Below are 27,862 nucleotides of genomic sequence, written 5' to 3' on the forward strand. Positions count from 1 at the left end.
TGTGTGTGTGAGCATGTGTATGTACATGCAGTAGAGCACACAGCAGAGGACGACTGTTTGGGGTGGACTTTCTTTGTGTCCAACTGTGGGCTCTGGAGTTGAACTCAGGTTATCATGTAACAGCAAAGCACCATTACTCATGGAGGCATCTCAGTAGCTTGGGGAGTAAATCCCAACTGACCCAAACAGAGAGGGATCAGGCCTGAAGGAGGGAACTCTCCTCCAAAAGCATGCGTCCCCAAGCATATTCTGAGAGCTCAGCTACCGACAGGAACAATGAGAGACCAGGCCCTTCATTGCACCTACTTGGATGCATGGGGCAGGAGGGGCTTAAGTAGGTCTTTCCTGAGCTAAGAACAAGTCCGAGGCTAGTCTGGATAACTCAGAGACCTTTTCTCAAAGGGAAAAGGAAAAAATCCAGCTCCCAAAACCAATGTTAAAAATGGGAGAGATGCCATGCTGCCCAGTCCGTTCTCTCCCAGTTCCTCATTGGAGCCAAACCCATCATTTCAGATGGGAACAGCAGAAGAGCAGGGATGGTCAGCAGAATCTGACCATCAGATTGCAGCTTCAGGGAGGGTTACTTCTACCTTCACCCTAAGCCTGGCAGCTGCCTGCTCACCACCATACCATGAGCAATAGCTTTACTGTTCCCTCATCCATCACTGCCTTGGGTTCCTTTCATCAGGATTTGGATTTTGATCAGTCATGTTTCTATAATTATATGTCAGAATTATATTTCGCTCAGAAAACCAATTTGAAGCCCAAAGTATAGGTCTTCTCTTTAGACAAGCAAAAGAAGGGACCAATACAAGGAGGGTTTGTGGACCTGAATCAGGCAATAACCAAAGGACAGAGTGGCCAGTGACCAGTCAGTGCTAACACTTGGGCTGTTAGGGCTGGGGCTGTAGCTCAGTGCTAGGGTGTTTGGCTAGCATGCACGAGACCCTGGGCTCAAACCCCAGTACTGTCAAACAAGCACTTAACACCCCTGTACGGCTGAACAGCTGTAGCTGTTCAAAGAATACCCTTTGGGGGCAGAGCATAACAAACGGGGTGAAGGCTTTTCTTTTCAGGAGCTTTTACCCTGTGACACCCAATAGAACTCTGAGAGGTAAGATTTTTGCTCTGCTCTGGGTCCAGGCCCTTCATTGTATTTACTCAGGAACACGGGGTTGGAAGAACCTCAAGTAGAAGGCCTTCCTGAGCTAGGAACAAGTCCGAGGCTAGTCTGGATAACTTAAAGACCTTTTCTCAAAGTAAAAATAGAAAATAGGGCCAAGGTGTAGCTCAACAGAGAAAGTGCTTGCCTAGCATGCATGAAGCCTCCGGCTGAATCCTGTGCACCACATAAAGGAATGTGGCGGCACATGCCTGTATTCCCAGTGCTTGGAAGGCATAAGGATCAGAAGTTCAAAGTAATACTTGGCTCTGAAGTGAGTATGATGATACATGAGACCCTGCATATATCTTATCCTCCTCCCACTCCCAACCCACCTCGCAAAAAAAAAAAAAAAAAAAAAAAAAGAGCTGGAGTTTGGGCTCAGTAGCAGAGGGCATGCCTAGCATGTGAAAGCTCCACCTGTCTATTCTCATCTCATTTCTCCTTCTTTCCCATCATCCACTGGGCTCCGCAAGCACTGTGCTTTTTCTCAGCTCCTTTCTCTCTCACTCACCAGTTCTCTTCCTGGTGAGTGTCTCCCTGCCTAGCTACAGCCAGCTTTCATCTCTTGCATGAACCTCCAGAATCTCAACCTTTACTCCAGGCTCTTATGCATTGGTTCAAGTTTGCCCCTCAGGCAATTACTGTCCACCCCACCTTCAAATTGTACCCGTATATACGGAGGTTTGCTTCAATGCTAAAGCTGGGAGGTAAGGGTGGAAGTGGGGGGGGGGGCAAGGGCTCAAAACAAGGAGCTGCAGGGCCCCTGGAACATTGGCTGGTGCAGGGAAATTCACACAGGATGGTGAACCATCTGACCATTTGAGGTACCATTTACAATAAGTCACATTGCTCTGACATGGCTAATTGTTTTCATTTGAAGTCTCCCACAACCCCAGTTCAGTCACAAAAAAACCCCCACAAAAACAAAAACAGAAACAACAACAACAGCAACAACAAAAATCCAAACAAACAAACAAACAAAACGCCAAAAATAAGACATCTTTCAGTCCACAAAATCTGTTTTTCTTTCCACAGTGTTTGCCTTCGCTGTGAACAGATGTGATTCATGACATGATTTTATCCAAGTGCCAAAAAGTGTGACTTTTTGATTCTTTTTAAAGATTAATTTTTAAACATAAATCAGTCTTTAAAAGATGTAGAATGAGTTTTAAAATGATCTTTCAGTTAACTTCTATTTTAATGGTGAGATTAACAGACCTGTCTAAGATTTAAAATTTTTCTCTTTTGCTCATTTACTATCAGGATTAAATATTTATTATTAATATTAATGAAAACTAAAAAATGATTAATTAGACCTAAATTATAATCAAGTCAATTTTTTTGAATTAATGTGTGATCTCAAAACAAACACTGATCACTCCTTTCAGCTCATAATGTAATTACAGAGACAGCCAACCTGCTATTTATCTAGATATCCACTCAACTGTGTTATAAACTATTAATTTTCAGAGAAAGCACAGTTGCCAAGCACTGTCAGCTTCTGCTTGAGCACCTAAGATATAGTCATTGCTCCCCGACCCACCGTAACGGCAAACAACAGTGACAGCATTTGTGGCACCAGCTGCCTATCACCCTAGTGCAACCTTGGAAGGACTAGACCATTTCAGTATTCAGTAAACAAGTGTAAAGTAAGTAAGTTTCAGGATCTTTCTCTCTCTCTCTCTCTCTCTCTCTCTCTCTCTCTCTCTCTCTCTCTCTCTCTCTGTGTGTGTGTGTGTGTGTGTGTGTGTGTGTGTGTGTGTGTGTATGTGTGGGTTATAACTTCCTCAGTCACTCTCCAACACACTTTTGAGAAAACTTTTTCACTGAACCTAGAGCTTACCCAGAAGACTCCAGGAATCTGCCTGTTCTGGTCTTTTCAGCACCAAGATCATAGACATGAAAGCAACTTATTATTTGCATGCTGGAGACCCAAACTCAGGTGTTAGCACTTGCATTGGAAGAATCTTACTGACTGAGAAATCTACTCAGCCTGGGAGTTTGTGAAATTCTGAGAGTAGCACATACAGTCTAGAAGGACTGCACAAGGGGTCCATGCAAAGAGGATCAGAGGAGCTGGACACATTTAAAACTCCTCTTCTTGAGTGTTCTGTTGACCCAGGGGCTGAGCAGAAGAGAAATATTAGGGAATAGAATGAGAATTGATAGGAATAGTAGAAAAACAGAGAAGTCAAAACCATCCTGATGTATATGAGGGATGGGAGTAGATCTGTGAGGTTCAGTAAGCATGTTACAGTGTGTCTTAACAACATACAAAAACAAGCGGAGTGTAATTTCAGAACCCCCAACAGTAGGGTAGGTGGCTCAGAGGTTTGTGGCTGGACTGAGCTACACATGTAGCAAGACCCTGTCTCAAAAACAAAGCAAAATAAAAAACGAGCATATAAACAGAAAAGTCAAGGGGAAGATCTGGAAGTAGAACAGTTTTTCTGATCACTAACTGCAAAGTTTGGGCAACACAAAGTTCACTAAAAAAGTAGACTCAACAAATACCAAACAAGTCTAAACACCAAATTCCACACAAAAGACCATGAATCACAAGAAAAAGCGGGTGTGCTGTGAATCTACCTTAGAAATGATCTCACAGATATCTCCAGAGGTCTGTCTCTGGGCTAATTCTAAATCCCACCAAGCTACTAGTGATATCATGACAATGTTTTAAATTCTTTTGTCCCCCATGTCCTTAGGCATGAAAACTACCAGTATTAAAAATAAATAAAAAGAGCAGAGTAAATAACCTCATGGTTTATCCCTGGAGGGCAGCAAGGTATGAGCACAAGGCAGTTTAGAACTAAAAAAGGCATACAAATTAGTTAAAATGATACAACCCACAGTTTGATCCTTTAGGAGAGTTCAGGATGAGATGGCAGAGTACATAAGAGAGTTAGAAAACACAGAGGTGTTTATCTCACATCTCAGGCTAAGTCAAGAGGAGCAAGAAATTCAAGGATGAGTAACACAAGAGAATGCCCAGAAAGGAGTGACAGATCCAAAGAAGAAAATGGTTTTAAATTGAAAATAATAAAGAAGTATTAAGAATTGTTTGAGAAAGAAAACAAATTTTGAAAATGGGCAAAAAACAGCAAAAAAATTAACATACAGATAGCAAGAATCCTCAAAGGAGACCATGAAATCTCAAGTATTAAAAACATAATTCAAGGAAAAAAAGTCCATGGAATAAACAAGAGACATATTCAAATGTTTATTGAGAGGGTGTGCTGCCCATCAGAGACTATTGCCTCTAATGACCAGCAGCAAAGCACTGGCTGGTGAAATCACTGAGTTGAAAACAAAGCTTTGAGCATCTAGAAAAAAGTCTTAAAGGCTTATAAGAGAAGGGCAGTTCATTGATCCTGACAGAGTATTACCTGAGAGAGTATTACCTGTCATGTTTCCTGCTAGGTAAAGTTAGAATGCACTTAATTTCAAGAAAAAGAAAGCCAGAAATATTTTATACTTATGAATATGAAAAATTATTTAATGACCATACTCCTAAGATTACATATCTTTAAAATACTCCAGTAGTCTTACAAGAAAGTTTGTTTGTGAAGGAAAATTAACATAGAAATATATCTTAACACAGAAATACATCCTTGACCAGCAGGTAGGAAGACGTATGAAGCTACGGATTTTTATACCCAGCAAAACTGCTTTCAAATATTCAAATACATCACTGTCAACTTACAAGAATAGTGTTGCCATCAGCTCTTCTGGAGGGATCCAGGAGAGAATGAGGGCAACAGAGGGTGTTAGCCATGGCAGCACCAGCAGTGACAGACATGGTCACTCAGGAAAGAGAGACAAAGCTAGCCAGGTAGCTTTGCTCTTTTCTTGGAACTCGTTTTTGTCTGGCCTTTCCAATGGAAAGTGGTGCCCATTTTGAGGATGTACCTTCTCCCTGCTGTAACTCCTTCTTAGAAATGTTCTCACAGACATCTCCAGAGGTCTGTCTATGGACTAATTCTAAATCCCACCAAGCTGGGGAACAAAACTAGCCATATTACATGCAGTGTATTAAATTATTTTGTCTCCCAGGTCCTTGGACATAAGAACTATCAGTATCAAAAATAAATAAATACACTGAAGCACAAGGATAACAACAATGAGCTGAAGCAGATACCTTTGCACATTCTGCCACCTAACACTTGAGTAAGATGGTCAATGATAATATAGGAAAGGTATCTTCCCAGTATAACTACTAAGAAGGCCTAGAAACAATAACTCATCCAAGGCCTGGATGAGCTTAGTGACAGGGCATTTGCCTAGCACATATCATGTCTGGGGCCCACCCCCTGCACCTCAAAATAAAAATCCAATAGTAACAAGCTTCCTTGGTGTTCACAGGATTATCTTAAAATACAGCAGCTCACTAAAAGACATTAATGTTTCATTGAGAAGTGACTGACTCTGAGCCTTCGGTTAAAAAATGACCTGTAATACCATTTAATGCCAGCTTATATGGAAGCTGGCCAAGCTTCAAAAGATTGCTAACATCACATCTCAAAAAGCCAGGAACCAAAGTGAACTGCCTTCCACTCATGAAAGATAGAGCCAGGAGTACCAACCACACTATTACTTTGTGAAGAACTAGGCCTGTGGTGACACAGGTTCTGGGTTTCCAACTACTCAGGAGGCTAAAGCAAGAGATCATAAGTTCAAGGCCCACCTGGACAAATTCACTGAGTCTATGTCACTTGCTTAACATGCCCAGGGTCATGGGTTCATTCCCCAGAACCATCAAACAATAACAAAAGCAAAGGACCATTTAGTGTAAACCCATAACTTTATAACATCTTCATAATGAAAGGATCATATCTGGAAGGTGGCAGGACAAGCTCCTTACATGAAAAAGATGACACTGGAGATGAAAAGTCAGCCTAAATTCTTCATCAAATGCATTATCCCATAATGCTTATAGGGACCAGTGACTGGCACAGGTATGTAGGAGAGCCTTCTGGGAGTGGCTGGCAGAGTTGCAGTTCTGAATTTTGCTGTATTTGTTTTGTTAAATTCTCTAAGATTTGACTTGTGACAGTTTCTACATTTAGCATTTTTTCTAATTTACTTTCTACTTCTCTGACAAAATAATGACCAAAAACAACTTGGTGAGGAGTTGGTTCATTTCACCTTTTGACTTACAGTTTGTCATGAAGGAAAGTCAGCAAGAACTGAGCAGAAGCCACAGAGGAACGCTGCTTACTGGTTAGATCTCTGTGGCATACTCAGCATATACTCTTATCCTCTAGGACCACCTGCCCGTGGCTGGTACAATTAATCACTAATCAAGAGTTAACACAGGGAATCAATTAAATGCTCTACTAATCGCCAACAAGCAATCTGATGGAGACATTTTTTTTTTTTTGGTTCTTTTTTTCGGAGCTGGGGACCGAACCCAGGGCCTTGCGCTTCCTAGGCAAGGGCTCTACCACTGAGCTAAATCCCCATCCCCTGATGGAGACATTTTTAAAACTAAAATTCTATCTGCCCAGATGACTTTGGCTCATGTCAAGCTGACCAAAAACTAAGCAGCACAGTATTCTGCAATGAAAAGATTTGAAACAAAAAACAAAACCAGAAGTTCACCCGGAGGATCATTTTCTTTTGTCAGCTAAAACATCCTCTGTCTCATGTTCTTGATACTTTAGGAAACAACTACTTCCGGAAAACAAGGAGGCAACAAAAACTCCAGGAACCATGTGTGCCCTATACTGGAGTGAGCATAGACACTACCATATTCATTTCATGGCTCACTGTGGCCTTTTCAGGCTTCAGAATGAGACTCACACGTACATAGTACCTTCTTCCAGAACAGGACTCAGTGACATTTCTTCAACAAAACAAAAACTGAATTCTTTCTGGGCTGTAATGTAGCTTAGCCAGTGAAACATTTGCCTGACAAGCATGGGAACCCTAACTGGGTCCTTAGAACCCATAAATGGCTGGGGATGGCACAGCATACATGTAGCCTCCGTGACTGGAAAGGTAGGAGGCAGAGATAGGCAGATCCCTAGAAGCTTGAAGGCCTGGTGAACTAGTCTGTGAGCAAGGCTATGGTCACCATGGGGCAAAGTTCAAGGCCATGAAAGACCGTGTCTCAAATGAAAAGTAGAAGGCACTTGAGGATTGACACTCAAGACTGTCATCTCTCCAAAAGGATGTGCTGCACATATGTATACCTGCAGGCACAGACATATGAATTTGTGTGAATACACATGTACTCTCATGCATACACACTTCGATATCATCTTCTTAGAAAGTCAGTTTGAGATTATTTAATTTCCTTGGCAAATGGTAGTCCCATTTGATTAACTAAAGATCACCCCTGAAGGTTGGACCTGAGCTGGCCAAGGAGACTCTGGCCTGGGTGGATGATTGAGTCCCAACATGTTTGACTGGGACTCCACACTCCCTGAGACTACAGCTTGACCCCAATTTTCCTGTCCTGCCCTAGCACTGGAATCCTTCCACCTTCACCTTCACTGGGAGCTTCCAACGTAGGAACTTAGCAACAACATCAGACCTCTCATGGTGAAAGATCCTGGCTACTGCTTCACCGCTGTAGTTGAAAATAAGCACTTTCAGTGTTAGAGAAAAGTCACCTGAGGGGAGGTCAAATAGTGTGAGGGAGGGAGTCCTCCCCACTGGGCTCAGTAACAAACAATAGAGAAATACATTCTGTGATCTATCTATCTATCTATCTATCTATCTATCTATCTATCTATCTATCTATCTATCTATCTATCTATCTATGGGAAATGGTAATCTCAAGGACTACTGTTGGAACTCAGTATATATGTATATAAAACCACATATATCTGTGAATAGTAATGTATAACAATATAGCAGTGTAAGGTCTGGTCTTCTTTTAGGTGAGATTATGTAAAGGAGGGCTGCCGAAGAAGGTCACACACAGGAGAGGATTAAGGTCTAGTTGCCTGCTGCTTACCATGTCCTCAGCTCCTCTCCCTATATCCAGTCCTTCTCAGGTCTGCAGCATCCTTCTTTGATCCAAGAATCTCCATGCTTTTTGCTGCCTTGGTGACTTTGTACTGTGGTGCTATCTGTTCTAAATATGTGCCCCCAGGCATTTATAATTCTCCTTATCATTCCTTGAATTCCTTCTCTTTCCACAGGCTTTCCTAGAAGCACAGGTGAGAAGGAAACACATAGAACTAAAAGTTTGGCACTGCCCGAAACCAACTGGGCACGGGCAAGTTTGCTACTCAACACCCTTTCTTTCTTTTTTTTTTTTTTTTTTTTAATTAACTTGAGTATTTCTTATATACATTTTGAGTGTTATTCCCTTTCCCGGTTTCCGGGCAAACATCCCCCTAATCCCTCCCCTTCCCCTTCTATCAGTGTTCCCCTCCCCATCCTCCCCCCATTGCCGCCCTCCCCCCAACAATCTAGTTCACTGGGGGTTCAGTCTTAGCAGGACCCAGGGCTTCCCCTTCCACTGGTGCTCTTACTAGGATATTCATTGCTACCTATGAGGTCAGAGTCCAGGGTCAGTCCATGTATAGTCTTTAGGTAGTGGCTTAGTCCCTGGAAGCTCTGGTTGCTTGGCATTGTTGTACATATGGGGTCTCGAGCCCCTTCAAGCTCTTCCAGTTCTTTCTCTGATTCCTTCAACAGGGGTCCTATTCTCAGTTCAGTGGTTTGCTGCTGGCATTCACCTCTGTATTTGCTGTATTCTGGCTGTGTCTCTCAGGAGCGATCTACATCCGGCTCCTGTCGGTCTGCACTTCTTTGCTTCATCCATCTTGTCTAATTGGATGGCTGTATATGTATGGGCCACATGTGGGGCAGGCTCTGAATGGGTGTTCCTTCTGTGTCTGTTTTAATCTTTGCCTCTCTATTCCCTGCCAAGGATATTCTTATTCCCCTTTTAAAGAAGGAATGAAGCATTCACATTTTGATCATCCGTCTTGAGTTTCATTTGTTCTAGGCATCTAGGGTAATTCAAGCATTTGGGCTAATAGCCACTTATCAATGAGTGCATACCATGTGTGTTTTTCTGTGATTGGGTTACCTCACTCAGGATGATATTTTCCAGTTCCAACCATTTGCCTACAAATTTCATAAAGTCATTGTTTTTGATAGCTGAGTAATATTCCATTGTATAGATGTACCACATTTTCTGTATCCATTCCTCTGTTGAAGGGCATCTGGGTTCTTTCCAACTTCTGGCTATTATAAATAAGGCTGCGATGAACATAGTGGAGCACATGTCTTTTTTATATGTTGGGGCATCTTTTGGGTATATGCCCAAGAGAGGTATAGCTGGATCCTCAGGCAGTTCAATGTCCAATTTTCTGAGGAACCTCCAGACCGATTTCCAGAATGGTTGTACCAGTCTGCAATCCCACCAACAATGGAGGAGTGTTCCTCTTTCTCCGCATCCTCGCCAGGATCTGCTGTCACCTGAGTTTTTGATCTTAGCCATTCTGACTGGTGTGAGGTGGAATCTCAGGGTTGTTTTGATTTGCACTTCCCTGATGACTAAGGATGTTGAACATTTCTTTAGGTGCTTTTTGGCCATTCGGTAATCCTCTACTGAGAATGTTTTGTTTAGCTCTGTACCCCATTTTTAATAGGGTATTTGGCTCTCTGGAGTCTAACTTCTTGAGTTCTTTGTATATTTTGGATATTAGCCCTCTATCAGATGTAGGATTGGTAAAGATCTTTTTCCAATCTGTTGGTTGCTGTTTTATCCTAATGACAGTGTCTTTTGCTTTACAAAAACTTTGCAGTTTTATGAGGTCTCATTTGTCGATTCTTGATCTTAGAGCATAAGCCATTGGTGTTTTGTTCAGGAAATTTTCCCCAGTGCCCAAGTGACTTAGGTGTGTGGGTTCATTTTTGGGTCTTCAATTCTGTTCCACTGATCTATCTGCCTGTCTCTGTACCAATACCATGCAATTTTTATGACTATTGCTCTGTAATACTGCTTGAAGTCAGGGATGGTGAGATTCCTCAAGAAGTTCTTTTATTGTTGAGTATAGTTTTCGATATCCTGGGTTTTTGTTATTCCAAATGAATTTGCAGATTTCTCTTTCTATCTCTATAAAGAATTGAGTAGGAATTTTGATGGGGATTGCATTGAATCTGTAGATTGCTTTTGGCAAAATGGCCATCTTTACTATATTAATCCTGCCAATCCATGAGCATGGAGGATCTTTCCATCTTCGGAGATCTTCCTCAATTTCTTTCTTCAGAGACTTGAAGTTCTTGTCATACAGATCTTTCACTTGCTTGGTTAAAGTCACACCAAGATATTTTATATTATTTGGGACTATTGTGAAGGGTGTCATTTCCTTAATTTCTTTCTCAGCCTGTTTATCCTTTGAGTAGAGGAAGGCTACTGATTTGTTTGAGTTAATTTTATACCCTGACACTGTGCTGAAGTTATTTATCAGGTTAATTAGTTCACTGGTTTAACTTTTGGGGTCACTTAAGTACACTATCATATTATCTACAAATAGTGATATTCTGATTTCTTCCCTTTCAATTTGTATCCCTTTGACCTCCTTTCACTGTCTGATTGCTTTGGCTAGAACTTCAAGTACTTTTAAAAGCAGATAATTGACTTTATGAAGTTTATATTGTTGGGTATTAGAAATTGTATTAGTTATGGTTTTATTGCTGTGAGGAGACACCATGACCAAGGCAACTCTAATAAAGGACAACATTAAATTGGGCTAGCTTACAGTTTCAGAGGTTTAGTCTATTATCATCATGGCAGGAAGCATGGCAGTGTGCAAGCACACATGGTCCCGGAAAAGGAGGATGAGAGTTCTGTGTCTTGGTTCAAAGGCAACCAGAAGGCTCAAATCACATTGGCCGGACTTAAGCATATAATATGTCCTCAAAGCCCCATCTCCATAGTGACACACTTCCTCTATCAAAGCTCCTCTTCCTAATAATTCCACTTCCCGTGGATTCAGGCATATTCAAACTACCACAGACATCATGCATCCTGTAATAATCTTTGGACTTTGTCTTAGGGTGCACTTAAGTTCCCTGGGCTCAGCTTCATTGCCTTGACATTGGTTCCTAGTTTTTCTTTTCTTTTCTTTTTTTTTGTCGGAGATGGGGACCAAATCCAGGGCCTTGCGCTTGTTAGGCAAGCGCTCTACCACTGAGCTAAGTCCCCAACCCGGTTCCTAGTTTTATTACTGATCAAAGCAACCTATGATTACTGCTGAGCTGTAATTCTGCAAAGGTGGGAGCCCGTCTTTGGATGACAGATAAGCCTGACACCCTTCATGTGAGAAGCTCCCCACTTTGGTTGCAGGAATGTTCTGTCACTGAGCCATCTCCGATAACGCTTCGGGCAGGGTCCTTTTGTATTCTGTGGCAGGTAGGCCTCTTAAGCTTTGGTCTACACATTCAATATTCAGACAAATTCTGCATCTCTCTGTGTCTCTGTCTCTCTCTCTCTCATCCTGGGAATCTTACCTACCCATCCCAGCAGACATGGGGTGATGGTAAACACAGTCAACTTGACAGGATCTCTCGCTTCACTTAAGAGACGAATCTTGGGGTGAGTCTGAGAAATTGTCTAGATTAGAGTAGTTGAGATTGGAAGACCCGTCCTAAATGGGGATCGTGCCATTCCAGCAGCGATTGTCCTACCTAGGGTTACTATTGCTGTGTTGAGCCTCCCTGACCAAAAGCAAGTTGGGAGGAAAGTTTGTTTCACTTATGTTTCCACGTCGTAGTGTGTTCATTGAAAGAAGTCCGGATAGGAACTAAAACAGGGCAAGAACCAGGAGGCAGGAGGCAGGACCACCAGCCCAAGGATAGCACTACCCATAACAGGCTGGGACCTCTCATCAGTTTTCACCCCACTCTGCTTCCTAACTGGAGGTGCAATGTGATGGACTGCCCCAAGCTCCAGCTAATATCTTCCCCACCACAGTGGAGTATACCCTGAAACTGTGAGCCAAAATACACCTTTCCTTCCTTAAGTTGCCTTTTAAAAAAAAGATTATTTTATGTATGTGAGTACATGGTCACTGTCCTCACACGCATTAGAAGAGGGCATTGGATCCCATTACAGATGGTTGTGAGCCACCATGTGGTTGCTGGGACTTGAACTCAGGACCTCTGGAAGTACAGTCAGTGCTCCTAACCACTGAGCCATCTCTCCAGCCCCCTTAATTTGCGTTTGCTAGACGTTCTTTCTCAGCAATGAGAAAACCAGTCCGTTAGACTTCTCTGAAATTCCAAATCTGCCTCCACTCTGAGCTTCAGGCTCTCCAGAACTCCCTGTCTTGTTCTGCTGTCCAGAGCCTGCCTTTGTAAAGAGAGTAGGGAGCAATAGTGTACCCCATACTTGTTTGTAAAAGCCCCAAATTCTGAACCAAGTATGTCTGTGTTGGCAAACTGTTGCTTCATCTGGGTCCTTGCTGTGTGGATCTTTGCTTGAAATTTGCAGAAAGTAAGAGCGGTCAGGTAACGTTGTCAGAGCTGGACAGCTACCAAGGTCTTGTGAACTGCTCTGGCTGACTCAGTGAAAGAATGTAGCATTTTTCAAGGACACTGAGGTCCCAGAAATGGCCTGGCTACCTAGATCCAAGCTCCATCAGTTCCAGGCAGCTTCTTTTGTAACAGTTCCTGGCCCCACTCAGAGTTCATTTCTGTTGTCCTGGGATGTACAGCTTGGTCTGCATCTAGAGTCAGGTCACACAGGCCCCCGGGGCACACCAGTAGCCCGCATGCACCATCCTCTACTCAATAGTTTATTTGTATATTTGTAATACCTGGGGAAAACCTTACTCACCTTTATGGAGAGTGCTAAACAGGGCACCTGTTGTCTGAGGGTGGCATAAACAGACATGGCTGGCTTAGTACGCTGATGGGTAGCCACTCCCAGTCACTGCTTCTTAAAGTGGCCTGTGAATCCGATGCCTCTTCTCCCAGTACCTCGATCTCACTTCAGACAACATTTCAAACATACAAATAAAGCAGAGAAACGCAGTCCTCCCAGATCCTTCACCGAGTGTAAATAATTTTGCTTCATTTTGCGCATGGAAGCCAGATCAGGGCACTGTGTGTCATGTTTTGAGACAGTGTTTCTTACTGAGCCAGAAGCTTTGGTTTTGACATTGGATGACGGGTCAGGGAGCTATCTGGATCTGTCTGCCTCCACCCCTCCCCATTAGGGTGACAGGCCAGTGTGGTCATGATTGGCTTTAAAACAGCAGCAGCAGCAGTAACCATAACAACAACAACAACATTTTGATTCATACTCAGACCCCCCATGCCTGCAGAATAGTACTCATATCTATTGAGCTCATCTCCCCAGCCCTCTGACTATGTTTCTTTTAATTATTTCTCAGTCTCCTCTATTTTGGTAAACTGGAAGTCACACTTATGTATGACACTGTACCAGAGTGTACATCTGAAGTGATGTTTGTACCTGCAACTGGGTCAGTGGTCCAGCAACCAGGTGCCTCTGCTACAATACTGAGTCCCTCCCCCTTCAGCTGTCAATCCAGCTATGCTTAGGCCTCTGTCTGTGAATAGACTCCCCATTTCCTTGTCCATTGATTTATGGGTCTTTCTGGTACTTCTACCACGACAGCTTTTTGCAGACTTTATCTCCTGAGTTTGCATAGTAAAGGCATTCAAATTAAAAGTACTAATGCATGATAGTAAATGTGTAGAATCCTAGAACTTAGGAGATAGAGGTAGTGGGATTGGGAGTCCAAGGCCATCTACAGTTGGTTGTATTTGAGGGTGAATTTGAGGGCAGCTTTGGCTCTACAAACCTTACTCCCAAACATGAAATTAATCCAGATTGGTACTCATACTTATAATCCCAGCATTTAGGAAGCTGAGACAGGAAGATTTTGAGTTTTAAGTTGACCAAGGCTAGCACAGTTAGACTCTGAGAAAATAACTTTTTTAAAAAAAAAAATCAGGATTTAAAGCTAATATTATTATGGTGATCATTGATTCTGCCAAGCCTCTGCTTCAATGGGAAGTTGCTAGTCTGTGCTTCTGCTGATGGTTTGGCCGGCCTGCTGGGTTATGCGTTTCTGGATGGACTGCAGCCCTGGCTCACCACCCTGTGGTTACATTAGCTGAGGATGAGATTCATTACTGATTTCAGGAGCTCTGGGCCTTGTAGCCAGTTGGCAGAGGTGTGAGGTCTGGCAGGAGATCTGTGGCTATGAGTCAGGAGTTCAAAATGCCACTGCCACAATCCCAAGGCTCACGGAACCAGCAAGTACTGAGCCAGTGTGGTCAGACAGGACAAGGAGATAGTGATATTTTGAGCCACAAGATGTGACTATGCCTGCCCATGGGTGATGACCAATCTCTGAGTTTGAAGGAATATGGACACATGGACAAGTCCTCAGCCGTGCTGTTTCCAACACATGGCCATGGTCCACCTGAAGTCTTAAAATTGACTTACAGGCCAGAGAAAAGAATGTTAAGACTGTCATGAAATGAGGTAAGTCTGCCTGCTGTCAAGCTCTTGACCCAAGATTGATATCTGGGAGGTCGGAGGAAAGAATTGATTATAGCGGTTGTCTTCTCACCTCAACTGGTATGCTGTGGCAGATGCCCTCTTTAATAATAAAATAAAAGTGTAACATAAAGTTAACACTCTAATATGGCATTCTTACAAGAAACCGAAACTCCCGATTAAGTCATGATATTTGTGTAGTATGTATATGTATAGGTGTGTGCTCCTGCACGCATAGATATATGTGCATATGTGGGCATGTGCAGGTAGAGGTTGACAGCAGTGTATTCTTCAATGTCTGGCTAACTCAGTTTTTGAGGCCAGATCTCTCATCATGCCTGGAGCTCTTAGGCTAGGCTAATCTGCCTGGCCAGTTAGCTCCTGTCTCTGGCTCCTCTTCTCTGGGCTGATGGGTGTGTGCTGCCATGCTTGGTTGTTATAGAGCTGCTGGGGGTTCCGAACTTGGGTATCCGGCATTTCACCCACTGACCCATTTCCCCAGCCTCCTGTATGAGTCATTTTTCACCAGAGTGAAAATGTGTACCATGAGATTATTGAACAGTGAACATGGAGGGAGGGAGAGACAGGGGGCAGCAGGTCTGCTGATTTATAGAGCCACACACTCTCTTGAGAGCCAGGGGATGCCCCAGGAGGCTGGTGTCAGCAGTCCTGGCTCATGTGTGGGGCTGTCTGGACCCTAAGGTTTAGCAACAGGAGGATCAGGCAGATGCAGAAACAGCAGCAGAGTAACTGCACAGCTGGCCACAGCAGGGCATGCTTTCAAGGACTGCTGGATCTCTGGCACCTGGCTGTTCTGTACCAGAAGCCATCTTTCCTCATGTGGAGCCTCAAACACAGAATTGAAGTGAGGCACAGAAGATAATATGTGTGCCCCTGAAACCCATTTTCCTGGTTTTCTTCACAATTTCCAAAATCCCAGGAAGACCTAGAAAGCCCTCTATCCAGGAGCTTCTCTGCAGGTTACTTCTCTGAATAAGCCTAACTGGACATCCTTTTCCTTAAAACAAAACAAAACAAAACAACCCAACCCCCCCCCCCCAAACCCAGCATTCCTTCCCACCACAGGCCCCTTGCACATCCAGTTAATCTCCCATTTCATCTTGCTCACTTCTGCTTCTCCTTAAAGTCCAGGCTTAAGACAGCTTTCTCAGGGAAACTCTCCAGATGCTTGACAGAATTCTGAGCACTCCACTTCTGTTTAGCACTTTCAGTTGCTTCTCCTTGGAGTGGGGCTTCTCTGAGTCACTGGGCCACACCCTCAAGGCCTGGACTGCTTCTCTCTGTGGGACTGAAGTTCCTTATCAGTGAAAGGAGCCTGTGACTTTCTATGAACCCACAGCTGAATTGCTAGAAATTTTAGTTGTATACTATCTTGAACAGGGGAGGTTCCTCTCACCTTGTCCATCCTGGAATTCCTGGCTGTTTAAGCTGCAATCTGGACTGGTTGACATAACTGCCCCAGGCCAGGGTGGCCCCGTCTACAGCAGGTAGTGGCTCCCTGACCTTCCAATTCTAGATGAGTCGGCTCCTCTCTGGCTCTGACATGCAATCTTACACAATGTAGCCTTCACTCTTTTAAACCTTCGTTCCTCTAGTCCTTGAAGTCTCTTGGCTCAAGGTGTATTTGTCATTGTTTCTAGGATGCTAGGGAGAGAAGGCAGACAGCAGAAGGTATAATCTCGTTTACCCCTTCTAATGGATTGCCGTGGACTTGAGCCCCCATTCCAGCCCTCCCCTTAGTTTTAACCTTTTCTTGGATTCTAATGAAAACTCTGGGGTGTGTCTATGTGCGGGCCTTGGAGAACTCAGAAGTATTGCACTTGTGGGTGGCTGGCACTGGGTGAATCTGAGACCGGCCTCCTCCAGATTAGGGTTGCTAGGAGGCTGAGCTGCCTGTTCTAAGCTTGGACTGGCTTCCTTTCTCTTCCCACTTCCCTCTTTCCCCACTTCAGCAGGGCCCAACTCCCACTGAATGCCTCAAAGTTGTGCAAGCCTGGAGCCTCTCAGTGCAGCCCCAGGCCCTCAACACCTAAAGGGAGCTGGGTTGATAGAAACACCCAGGGGCTGCAAAGTCTTTCCCTAGGCTTCTCTTAACCAGTGCTGACTGTACGTCACCACTCCCATCAGCTACCAGGCACGCTCAGTACGTTCAGCCTCTGGCGAAATAGGTGCCCACTTTGTGTTTGTTGAATGAATGAATGAAATAATGAACGAACCACGAAGAACTCCTAGCTCTGCTTCAGCGCTCTCCACCAGGACACACTAGTGAGTACATGTTTGGTGTCTGATTCTGTTCTGATCCTCCACTATTTGTGTTAGGTCCAGGTCCGGAGGGCTGTAAGGACTCTGTGTGTGTGTGTGTGTGTGTGTGTGTGTGTGTGTGTGTGTGTGTGTGTGTGTGTGTGTGTGTGTGTAAAGACAGCGCCTCTGCACCATGCAAGGGTGCAGAGTGTTTAGGATGCCGATGCTTGGTGTTCAATGTAGTGTGTGGGGTACATAATAAAGAATGCTGAATGCGGTGCAGAGTAGAGTGTGCAGGGTGAGGGGTGTACGGTGCAGATTAATAGGTACGAGGTGCCTGCTGTTCAGTGAAAAGTAGAGAATGCGAGTTGCGCGGCGCGTGCAGCGTGCAGGACGTCTGTGGGCTCGGGGAAGCGGCCTGGGTCCCTCGAGGGACGCGGCCAGCCCGGCCCAGGGCACGCGCGCCTGGGCGGGCTGCAGCCGGCTGCCGTCCCGCCTCTCGCCGGCGCTCCTGGCCTTTCCCATCCGGCCCGCGACGCTCCGCCCGCCCCGTCCCACATGACACCGCCTCCGCCGCAAACTTTTTCCTCCCCATCCTGTCGCGGCGGGGAAGGAATGGAAGATGGCGGCCTAGGCGCACAGTTTCCTGCCCGAGCAGCGGCGGCGGCAGCGGCAGCGGCGGCTCCAGTGGGCTGCGGCCAGCGCCACCATGACGCGCTGGGTCCCCACCAAACGAGAGGAGAAGTACGGCGTGGGTGAGCAGCGCGCCGCCCCGCGCCCGCCCCGCGCGCAACTTCCCCGCCGCGGTGCCCAGCCTGTTGCCGCGCGGTGCGGAGCCCGGCCCGCCGGGGGCTGGAGCCCGCGTGGGGAACCCGGTGACCTTCCGGGGTCCACCGTGCTCCTTATTCCCGCGCATTCGCTCTGTGTAGTCCCGTGTGTTCCTGAGTGCGCAGGGCTCCCGGGGTCATTGTTTGTGTGCGTTTTGGCTTCTTCGGGAAACTTTTGTTTGGCATCCGGGATTCCGGGTGAACACTTTTCATTGTGCAGCGCACGGATCTGTGAAGTCTCCTTTTCTCGCGTGAGGAGTGGCTGCGCTTCCCGGGCTGGGTCCGTGCCGCCTTTCCCGCCCTGGATGGTGGGGGGGGGGGGGCACTCAGGCGCTCCTGTTTCCCGGGGACCCTGGAAACGGACCTCGAGGGCGGGGACCTGGTTTTGCCTTTGTCGCTTCCCGAGGGGGTGGAGGGAGTCGGGTTGCAAGCTTACATTTGACTCAAGACACATTCCAAGGAGCCCGGCTTGCTTCAGTGGCTAGACAGTACTAGAGCCCTGCAGACCCTGTCTTCCCCTCCAGCCAGCCCACATCAAAAATCAGGTCTGTCTAGGCCTCAGGGCTCGCTGGCATTCCAGACCTGACTATTCTGTTTCCAGGCTCCTTCTCTCTTTCCCTAAGGATCCTCTGATGCCCAGCCTCACCTGAGCAGAGACTCTGTCTGACTTGCAAGCAAGCATTTCTCAGGGATTTGCAAGCAAGCATTTAGAGGAGCTTGCCGCCTTCCACCCTAAGGGCTGCCTTGAGGCGTTTTCTCAGCAGCTGTCTGTTCTAGGCACGCCTTCAGCACCTTCTTGCAGGCCTAGCTCATGTCCCAGCCCGCTAACTTTGGAAGCTTCCTGGAGACTCCAATCTACAAGGCTGTGTCCTTCCTTTGAACTCTAGTTACTTATTTCTGTAGCAAGTAGGGGATGGTGGCCACGGGGGCAGGGCTGGGGAAGCCTAGGGCTCCTACCTCCACTCTAGGCCCACACACTGGGTTGGAGGACTTCCCTCCTTGTGAACACTGGGACTGGCCTCCACCTGCATTTGGCAGACCTTTCTGAGGCCCATGACAGAGCTGGGCTTTCTGGGGGTGGATGGGGTGTGTAAGGAGCTAAGAAGCATATCTTGTACCTCCTGGGGGTCCCATGTGGGGCAAGAAGGGCTGTGAGAGTCCCATCTGTCTAATTTGGGATGAGGATCCTACTTAGGAGGACTTCAGGGTGTGGGAGCGATGAGTGTTTTCTCCTGGGATTGCACAGGACTGTTCAAAAAACAGCTAGAAGACCAGGAGCAAGCAGAAAGCGGCCACAGGACGGTCAGGAGGCAGTGAGGAAGGAGAGGGACCCTTGGGCCTGTAGGGGAGTCTCGGGTAGTGGAGAAAGTTGTTACTTACACTTTACCCTTGCAGCACAGTAATGGGAGCGCTCTGGGTTTGAACCCTGGCAACAGCGGGTTCACATTCATCCCTGTTCTGGTGTAGCTGCCACCATGGCTTGTGATTACTGGATAGGGGAGTCTCTTTCTATGTTTTTTGTTTACTTTTTGAGACAGAGTTTCACTATGTAGCTCTGGTTGTTCTGGCTTCATACAGAGGTCTACTTGTCTCTGCCTCCTGAGTGCTAGGTTTAAAGGCATGCGCCCTCACACCTGGTGGGTCTCCTCCCTGAACCCTCCACCCCGTTTAAGCTGGCAGACTACTTTGTTGACATTTGAGAGAAAGAAGCAGGCAGACCGGAGACCTTAGCAGCTGTGGGAAAGAAGGGTTGTAGATAGGAAAGAAAAGGCTTGGGGGGAGAGGGTTGGTTCAAACTCAGTTTGTAGTGCAGGGGTGGTAGTGTGGGTACATACCCGGAAAATTGGAACTTGGGAGGTCGAGAGGCAAGAAGATCAGAAGTTGAAGCTCATCCTCTTCAGCATAGTAAGTATGAAGCCAGCCTGAGCTACATGGGATCTTGTCTCAAAAAGAAAAAAGTCATATTTTGTAAGCAAAAGGGCAAGAAAACCTGCAGATCTAACAGTGGAAGCCCCATGAATTCCTTTGTTGAATGTGGGGCTTTCATTTCAGAGAGAGAGAGAGGGAGAGAGAGAGAGAGAGAGAGAGAGAGAGAGAGAGGGAGGGATACAGATACAGGTACATACATACATACATACATACATACATACATACTTACATACATACATACATACACACACACGCACCGATATCCAGTGCCAGGGTGTGGGGTAGGGTGGTGGAGGCACTTCATTTTGCTATAGTGTCCAGTTCCCCTAGAGACCTGCGTGTTGTCTTCAGTGAACCTTTTGTAGTTCTGTAGTGCGGCTTGACCTGGAGAAGAAGGGGGAACATTCCTATATAGGGTGAGGAGGGTCTCCCTCCAGAGTAGGAAACAAGCAGCCCAGGAGGCTGTGGCTGTCCCAGTTAGGCCACACATCCCCCTGAAAGCACTCTTGGATAGGACTTCTAACATCAAGTCTTTTGCTAATGCATTAATCTCAAAACTTTCAGAAAGTTCTCAAAGGAGAACTAGTACAGTGGTTCTCAACCTTTCTAATGCTGTGACCCTTTAATACAGTTCCTCGTGTTGTGGTGACACCCCTCCCCCAACCATAAAATTATTTTGTTACTGCTTCATAACTGTGATTTTGCTACCGTTAGGAATCGTAATGTAAATATCTGATATGTGGGATATCTGATATGTGATCCCCACCCGGGGCCATGCTCGCAGGTTGAGAACCGTTGTTTCTAGGGGATGGTTTTTCCAGGAAATTCTGGCAAAAGTGTGAAAAGCTGTCTGATGTAGGAGAACGTGGGTGTGTCTCTCTTCACCAGAATGGCATAAGACAGCATCAGAAGGCACCTTGAAGATTAGCGTCCATGTGTCAGAGTAGAGGGAAGTCAAGGGTGGAGGCATAGAGGCACCCTCAGCTCTCTTCGTGTCTTGGGAGGATCTTAGTGGCACAGAGGGCAGATGCTCCCTGGGGAGGATGTAAGTTCTTGTATGCAGGCTGATTGGCCCTTTTTCCCTAAGGGAAAGTTACTAAAGATTCCCCCATATTAACTTCTGCCTTCTCTTTGGTAGCCTTAACAACAGGCCTGTGTTTCTCTCCTGAGGCTCTGGTGGGTGGACCCTGCTTCCACTCCAGCCGCTTGGCCCGTGAATGAATCACGAGGGAGAAGGAAAATGATCAAACACCATCTCTTTTGGAAACATGAATCACAGCTCACTGTTCAGAGGAGCTTGGAGACTCTTAGAGGCATTGTTTGTAAATGAGCCGCTGCAGTCTTTATTTGTTTATTCCGGAAAATCGAGATGAGACTAAATGGCTGGTGTGTGGCTCTTGCCAGGGCAGGAAATGGGGGTTCCTGCGATTTATTTTGTGGGGTTGCTGCTTCTGAAGGCTGCCAGCTGGCCTTTCCCCCTCTCTTGGGCTTGATGTGGTGGGCTCTGTTTAGGGGATTGGCTTAGTCATGCAGGTGTAAACTTTGATTCAGCAGTCACACCAAGGGCTTGGCTAGATGGCAGGGTCCTGTGTTCTAGAATTAATCCATTTTGATGGCTCCTGTTTGTCACATTCAGCATGGGCTAGAGGGATACCTGGGGACAGTGTGTTCACAGTTGTGGGAGGTGGGCCATAGAGGTGTGCACAACCTAATTTTTACCCTGTGAATTGTGATATGCTAATACAGAAGAGAGGCTTTGCAGTGTGATGGAGCTTATGAAGTTTGGGATGGGGTCACATGGGCCCTGGGAGCTTGGCTGACTGGCCTTGGCAGACGGAGTAGGAAAGAGAGACATGTTGAATGGGAAGCTAGGTTCCACAGCAGAGAAGGACTTGATGAGCAGCTGACAGGATACATGGGGGTTCCCTGGCAGGGACTAGACTGAGGCCCCAGAAAGCTAAGGACTACCAGGCAGTGTGATCTCATAAGACTGTATGATTCTGCAAACACCTCAAATGAGCTTCAAAGTAAATTCCTCTTGCAGTCTCCTCCTGGTGGGAGCCCTGTTGGCCAGGCTTCTGTTTTGAGACCCATAGCCACTGGGCCTCAGGTTGCAGAAGTGTGGAGCCATGCACTTGGGTAAGCTTAAGGCCATCTAACCGGGGCAGTTCCTTATAGCTGTAGCAGAAAACCAGAGCCTATGATGTGGACAGCGACCTGGGTCAGGAGTCTGCTGTCTGGTGAGCCCTGTTAGGTGCAGGGAAGATAGTGAGCCCAGCATTCCTCACCCTCCTCATTCAGGTAGAGATCCGCAGGAGGAGGAGAGCATTGGGAAGGTAGACACCTTAAATTATTCTTGGTTCTTGCTCATACTGTGACCCTGAGCCTTGATATTCCCAAGTGCAGAGTGGAGCTGAGCCTGTGTACTTCAGAGTCTTGCAAGGATTCATTGAGGTAATGTGCTCAGAGCTATCATTTTACTTTTAAGAAAACATTATTATGTTTATTAGTGTGAGCATGCATGCAGATGTGCATAGGACAGTTTACAGGAGTTGGTGCTTCCCTTCCACTGTGAGTTCTGGGGATCGAGCTCTGGTCCTCACTCTTACTGCCTTATCTTTTATTCATTGTTAAGGTACAGCTTTAAGAATTGTAATGAGGAAGTTGGGCGTGGTAGCACACACCTTTAATACCAGCACTTGGGAGGCAGAGGCAGGTAATCTCTGTGAGTTTCTGATCAGCCTAGGCTACCTAGTGAGTTCCTGGACAGCTGAAGGTGCATAGTGAGACTCTTGTCATGAAAAAAGCCAAAATGTCAAAGGCAAGGGAGAGAGAGATGGGGAGCGAGGTGGTATAATGCCAAGGGACTTCCTACTTAGATGGAACTCCCATAGTTCCTGGGAAATTGATTTTCTTCAAAAGGTGATTTTACTGTTTTATTTTATTTATTTTATTTTTTTGAGACAGAATCTTACTACATTGCTCAGGCTGGCCTAACTCTATGGCCCAGGCAAATGATTTCTTAAAATCCTTTTTGGTTAGTATGAAACCTGGGGTTTGTTCTTGTTGGCTTGTCTTTGCTTCAAAGATTGGAACATCCAAAGACCCCCTGGGAGGGCAGGGGAGAGAGGGGAGGCAGAGGTCTCTTTCATTACCCAGAGTGGTGAGCAGGCTGCTGCTTTGGGATAAAACATTAAATTGGATCCTAAGTAAGTAAGAACACACCCATTTTCATTCACGGGAGTTGCAGAAAAACCGAATTAGGGCACGGATTATATTTCTCTAAATCCGATTTTACTTTGAAACTCAAATGTTTTAAATATATTGTTATGCCATCATTCTAGAGCACTACCTGTCTGAACAGGATTGTGTTAGGGTGTGGGAATAAGTTTCCGGCTGGTTCTGGGTCACTCCTGTGGCTGCAGGCAGTGAGGGCAGGGAGCAGAGTAAGGCTGTGTTCTCTGGGTGGATACAGGGAAACCCAGCAGTTTTTTCAGTAGTACTTGAGCCCTCCCCCTTCCCCCCCACCATTCTTCCGTTCTCCCTCTTTCCTTCCTTCCTTCCTTCCTTCCTTCCTTCCTTCCTTCCTTCCTTCCTCCTCCCTTCCATCTTCCCTCCCCCTTGCCCTTCTGCCCTCTCTCCATTCTTCCTTTCTCTTCCCCCCTCATTAAAGTTGGTATTTTCAAGCAATATGACCACATGCAGGCATAAAAAAAGTGACAACGCAAAGGGATCTTTTACTCACTTTTTCAGTTTGCTTCAAGTTTGCTTCGCATCAGACTGGTCGTGCAATCACTGAGCCAGGGTCCAGATGTTCAGTGGCTTCTCAGTCTTTGGTCCACCAGGTTGTTGAGTCTGTCCAGTTCCCTCCTATGGAGTGCTCTTTACGGCTCTGCCACAGGTTTGACTGATCATCTGCCAAAAGATGAGTTTTGGCTCTTATGGATAAAGCTTCTCTCTCTCTCTCTCTCTCTCTCTCTCTCTCTCTCTCTCTCTCTCTCTCTCTCTCTCTCTCTCTCTCTCTCTGTGCGTGTGTGCGTGTGTGTGTTGGGGTGGGAAGGGAGATGCCCAGGAATGCAGTTGCCGAGTCCTATGGTAGATGGATAACGTGTCTATTCTTTTTCTTCTCATTTCGAGAGGGGTGGGGCCAGAGGTCAATGTCAGAATCTTTCTTCATCACTGTCCACTTTATGTTTTGAGCCAGGGTCCCTTACTAGAACCGGAACTCATATTTTGGCTAGGCAGACTGGCTAATGACCTACAGGGATCCCTATGTCCCCCCTCCTCCGTCATTACTCTATTTATGGGTGCACATTACTGTGCCTGGCCTTGGTGTGGGCACTACAGCCCACATGCAGGTCCACATGCTTGTGGTGCAAGCGCTTCACCTGTGAGCCTCCTCTGCAGTGCTGGATATTTAGTCTTTAAAAGAAACTGCCAGCCTCTACCATGCTGGCTTCACAGGTTACCTTTACCAGCGTCGTGTTGCCTCCTTCCTGTCCTTCCTGTCTTTGCTGTGTCTGTTCACTTTACCCAGACTGACTGGGGCATCAGTGTCTCACTGTGGTTGGAGTTTGTGTCTCCCCAGGGTAGCCATTCTCTGATGTCTGGGCATCATGTATGTGTGGAGGCCAGCATGTGGCTGGCTGGTATCGATGGAGGTGCCCCAGGGAGGGACAGCAGGAGCTGAGCCACTGACCTGAGAAGTTGTAAAGGGTGGGGCCCTCAAAACAGCTCAGTGACTAAAGGTGCTTTCTGTTTGAGGATCTGAGTTTGATGCCCAGGACTCCCATGGAGGAAGGAAAGAACTGACTCCTGCAAGTTGCCCTCTGACCTCTGTGGTTACCCTGATACATGTGCCCTTCCCCTAACTAAAATCAAATAAACGTCGACAAAAAGAGAGACAGAATAAAGGTAACGTTTTATTTACCAACAGTGAGGAGAAAATTGTTCATGTTTTCATGGAAGGGTAGTTGTTCTGCCTAAAAGACCAGCATGGAGGGGGTGGCCCAGTGTGTGTGGCCAACCTGGTAGAATCAGCAATGTTTAACTGAGCTCTGGATCACTCATCCACACCATCACTTTTGCAATTGTTTCAGTGTGCTGAGAAGCTCTTGGGAGAACTTTTGCACTAGTTTGCTTTTCGTTGCGGTGATAAATCACCAGAATCAAAAGCAACTTGGGGAGGAAAGGGTTAGGTTGGTTTACAGGTTACCGCCCATCATCCAGGGAAGCTGAGGTAGGAACAGAGCAGACACTGGCTTTCTCAGCTACTTTTCTTAGATAGCCCAGGCCCACCTACCTAGGGACAGCACTGCCCACAGAGGTCTGGGTCCTTTCACATCAGCCAGCGATCAAGAAAAGTACTCCACAGATGTGTCCACAACCTGACGGATGCAGTTCCTCAAATGACGTTCGTTCCCTCTTCCTAGGCATATGTAGGTTTGTGCCAAGCTGGGAAACCCTAACCAGCAGAGAGAGGAGGTGCACATCAGAGTTGGCTTTTAGCCCTGACAGGTTGCCGGCAAGCACCATCAGCTGCACCCCCCTGCACACAGCTTCCTAATGAGGCCTTGACATCTTCAAGATGAAGGTGCCGTATGTGACTGGGGCAAGCCTCTGAGCCTTTTCCCAAAGTGGGGAGAATGCTAATGCTCAGTAAGGCAGTTTGGAAGCATAATGGTACAGTGACAGAAAATGCTGCTGCAGATTTGCTCTCGCCAATGTGATGGGCAGCCCTTGGGGCTGTCATGAAGACCCATGTGCATGCTGTGTAGATTAGTTTAGTGGGGCTGCTATGACGAAGTGCCAGAGTCTGGGCACTTTGGACAGCAGGTGCTTATTTCATGGTTCTTGAGCTGGAATTCGTAGGTGGGTATATTATGGTGCTTGTTGTTTGTTTTTAAAATCTGAGACCTGTCTGCTTGGCTTGTAGGCAGACTGTCACCTTCACTCCATCTCACTCTGGTGAGTGTGTCCTCACCTCTCGTCCTTTTAAGGAATGACACCAAACCTATTGAATTGGGGCTTTTCCTGAAAACCTCATTTTAGCCCAGTTACCCGATGAATGGTTTCGTCCCCCACCCCACCCCCCAATTCCGTCCTGGGACTCTGTGGTTTTCCGAGTGAGAATGTCACCATAGTTGTGGTGCTCCTTGGGGAAGCTTAGGATGTGTGGCCATGCTGGATGAACTACATGAGGTGGGCTTTGAGAGCAGAGGCTTCTTCCTACTTCCAGTTCGTTTTCTCTCTGCTTTCTGTTTGTGACTGAAGAGGTGAGCTCTCAGCTTGCTTTTCCGCTGTGCCTGCCTGCTGCCATGCCACCCCGCCATTTTCTTTCTTCTTTGAGTTGGCTTGGTCATGTTTTTATCACAGCAGCAGAGAAGAGCATAGTAGGTTTTAAACTGAGGTTGTAACTCCAGCATTCAGACTCAGGGGCTCACAACCCAGCCCTCTGCAGTGTACCTTAAGAGTCAGCTGAATTTCCTTTGTCTTCATGGCCCCTGGGCTTTGTTTTGTTCTTTCCTGTAAGGCTGAAGGTGCCCGGAGGGATGTGACAGATGAAATATCGGGCTCCCGTCCTTGGGTCAGCCTGGATGTCAACAGCAAAGTTCATGCCAGAGCAATGCGCTCGGGCAGTTTTAGACCTGAATATGAACTGTACTTGGTACTGTTGTTTTTCTTAAGCCTAGCTGGGCCTGGGCGCTCACACACCCTCCTCGGCTTCATTTCCCAGTTCTCAAAAGGTGACGGGAGCCAGCTGCACTGTGCTTCCTGAATCCCAGCTCTGCAGTGATGACAGGGGTGGCCTTTGGTGCTAGGACTGCACCTTTGCTACTGTCTGCAGGCTGCTCACTGCCTGACCCCAGGGACTGCCCTAAATGCTGCAGTGGGAGGCTGGCTTCTCTCCCCTAGGCAAACTCATAAGGCTCTCAGTGATCTGGCACCACTGAGTCGTAGGGGAGCTGAAGGGGCAAGGAAGGGACTGGTCTTGGGACAAATGAATGCCTTGAATTTTGTGATAATTTTGAAGCCATGCTGGCTCTGTGCCCACCAAGTAAGTCACCACAGCTGCACACAAGAGGGAATCTGGGTACATACACACTGGCACCCTCTGCCTTCAGCAGGCAGGTGGCTTCTCTCAGACAGGGCAAGCAAGTTAACTTTTCTTCTGGGTGCCTTTGGTGCTTAGCATGTGGTGGATGACATTAAACACTCTGTTTCGGAGGCACAAAGAGCCTTGTTGTGGATTTATTTATTCTTTGGTAGTTGCCTTTCGAGACAAGGTTCTAGTCTGTAGTCGGCTGGCCTAGACTTCACTGAGCAGCCTAGGCTAGCATCAAACTGAGTAGCTGAAGATGACCTTGAACTCCTGTCCTTAGGCCTACACCTCATGAGTGCTGGGGTAGCAGGTGTACATCTTCACACTTGTTTTTGTTTGTTTGTTTGTTTGTTTGTTTGTTTGTTTTGTCATGTTTCATCATTGTTTTGTAGTTTTGACAGCCTCTCTCATGAGAGTCTGAGGCGAAGCTGGGTGAGCTGTAGAAAGTATTACTGAGATAGGGTGAGTGGTCACAGTTCTTTCTGTTTTCCCAGGGGACTATAAAAGCAGAGGATATAGGCTCAGCTTGAAGGTGTCACTGTGTCTCCGAAAGTGTCACTCAGCCTCCACCAGGTGCTGCTTAAAGCTGTGATTTGCCATTACCTTGGGAGTGTTGCACACAACTCATGTGGCACTCTGAGTGATTTGTTTAACAGAATCACATTAGATAAGCTTGTAGAGAAATGTAACAGTCATGATTTCCTTTCTGCGTTTGGCTACTTGCTAGCTGTTCTCTCAAACGTTCTGCTATTATGTTGCCTTTTAAAAAAGAGGGTGTCACTATGTAACCCTGGCTAGCCTGGAACTTTATACAGAGACTAGGCTGGCTTTAGACTCACAAGGATCTCACAAGGATCTCTGTCTGCCTGCTTCTGGCCGGACAGTGCATTCTGCTGGTTTCATACAATTAAAATTTGCTTTATGTTGGTGTCACACAGTTCTCTACCTACAGCAGCATGAGCCCAGAAGTTGGTAGTCCCGCCCACTCCTGTTGACACCTATTTTTCATTAGCCAGGAAGTGGATTGGAATGAGCCCTTTAGCATCCCTTTAGCAGATTGTATGTACTTCCCC

General features: G+C 46.4%; 1 protein-coding gene across 2 annotated transcripts in view; it reads left to right on the forward strand.

The window, feature by feature from the left end:
• Nucleotides 1–17,522: 17,522 nt before the first annotated feature.
• Dock1 (dedicator of cyto-kinesis 1) overlaps nucleotides 17,523–27,862 on the forward strand; it is a 509,283-nt gene continuing 498,943 nt past the window's right edge. Inside the window, 1 exon segment of one of the 2 annotated variants that reach the window (NM_001143858.1) lies at nucleotides 17,523–17,686. In NM_001143858.1, coding sequence (NP_001137330.1) covers nucleotides 17,641–17,686 — 46 coding nt within the window. In that variant the 5' untranslated portion in view covers nucleotides 17,523–17,640. 2 annotated transcript variants of the gene reach the window in all.

This window comes from Rattus norvegicus, chromosome 1 (genome assembly GCF_021556685.1).
Source record: "Rattus norvegicus strain SHRSP/BbbUtx chromosome 1, alternate assembly SHRSP_T2T, whole genome shotgun sequence".
Taxonomy (NCBI): domain Eukaryota; kingdom Metazoa; phylum Chordata; class Mammalia; order Rodentia; family Muridae; genus Rattus; species Rattus norvegicus.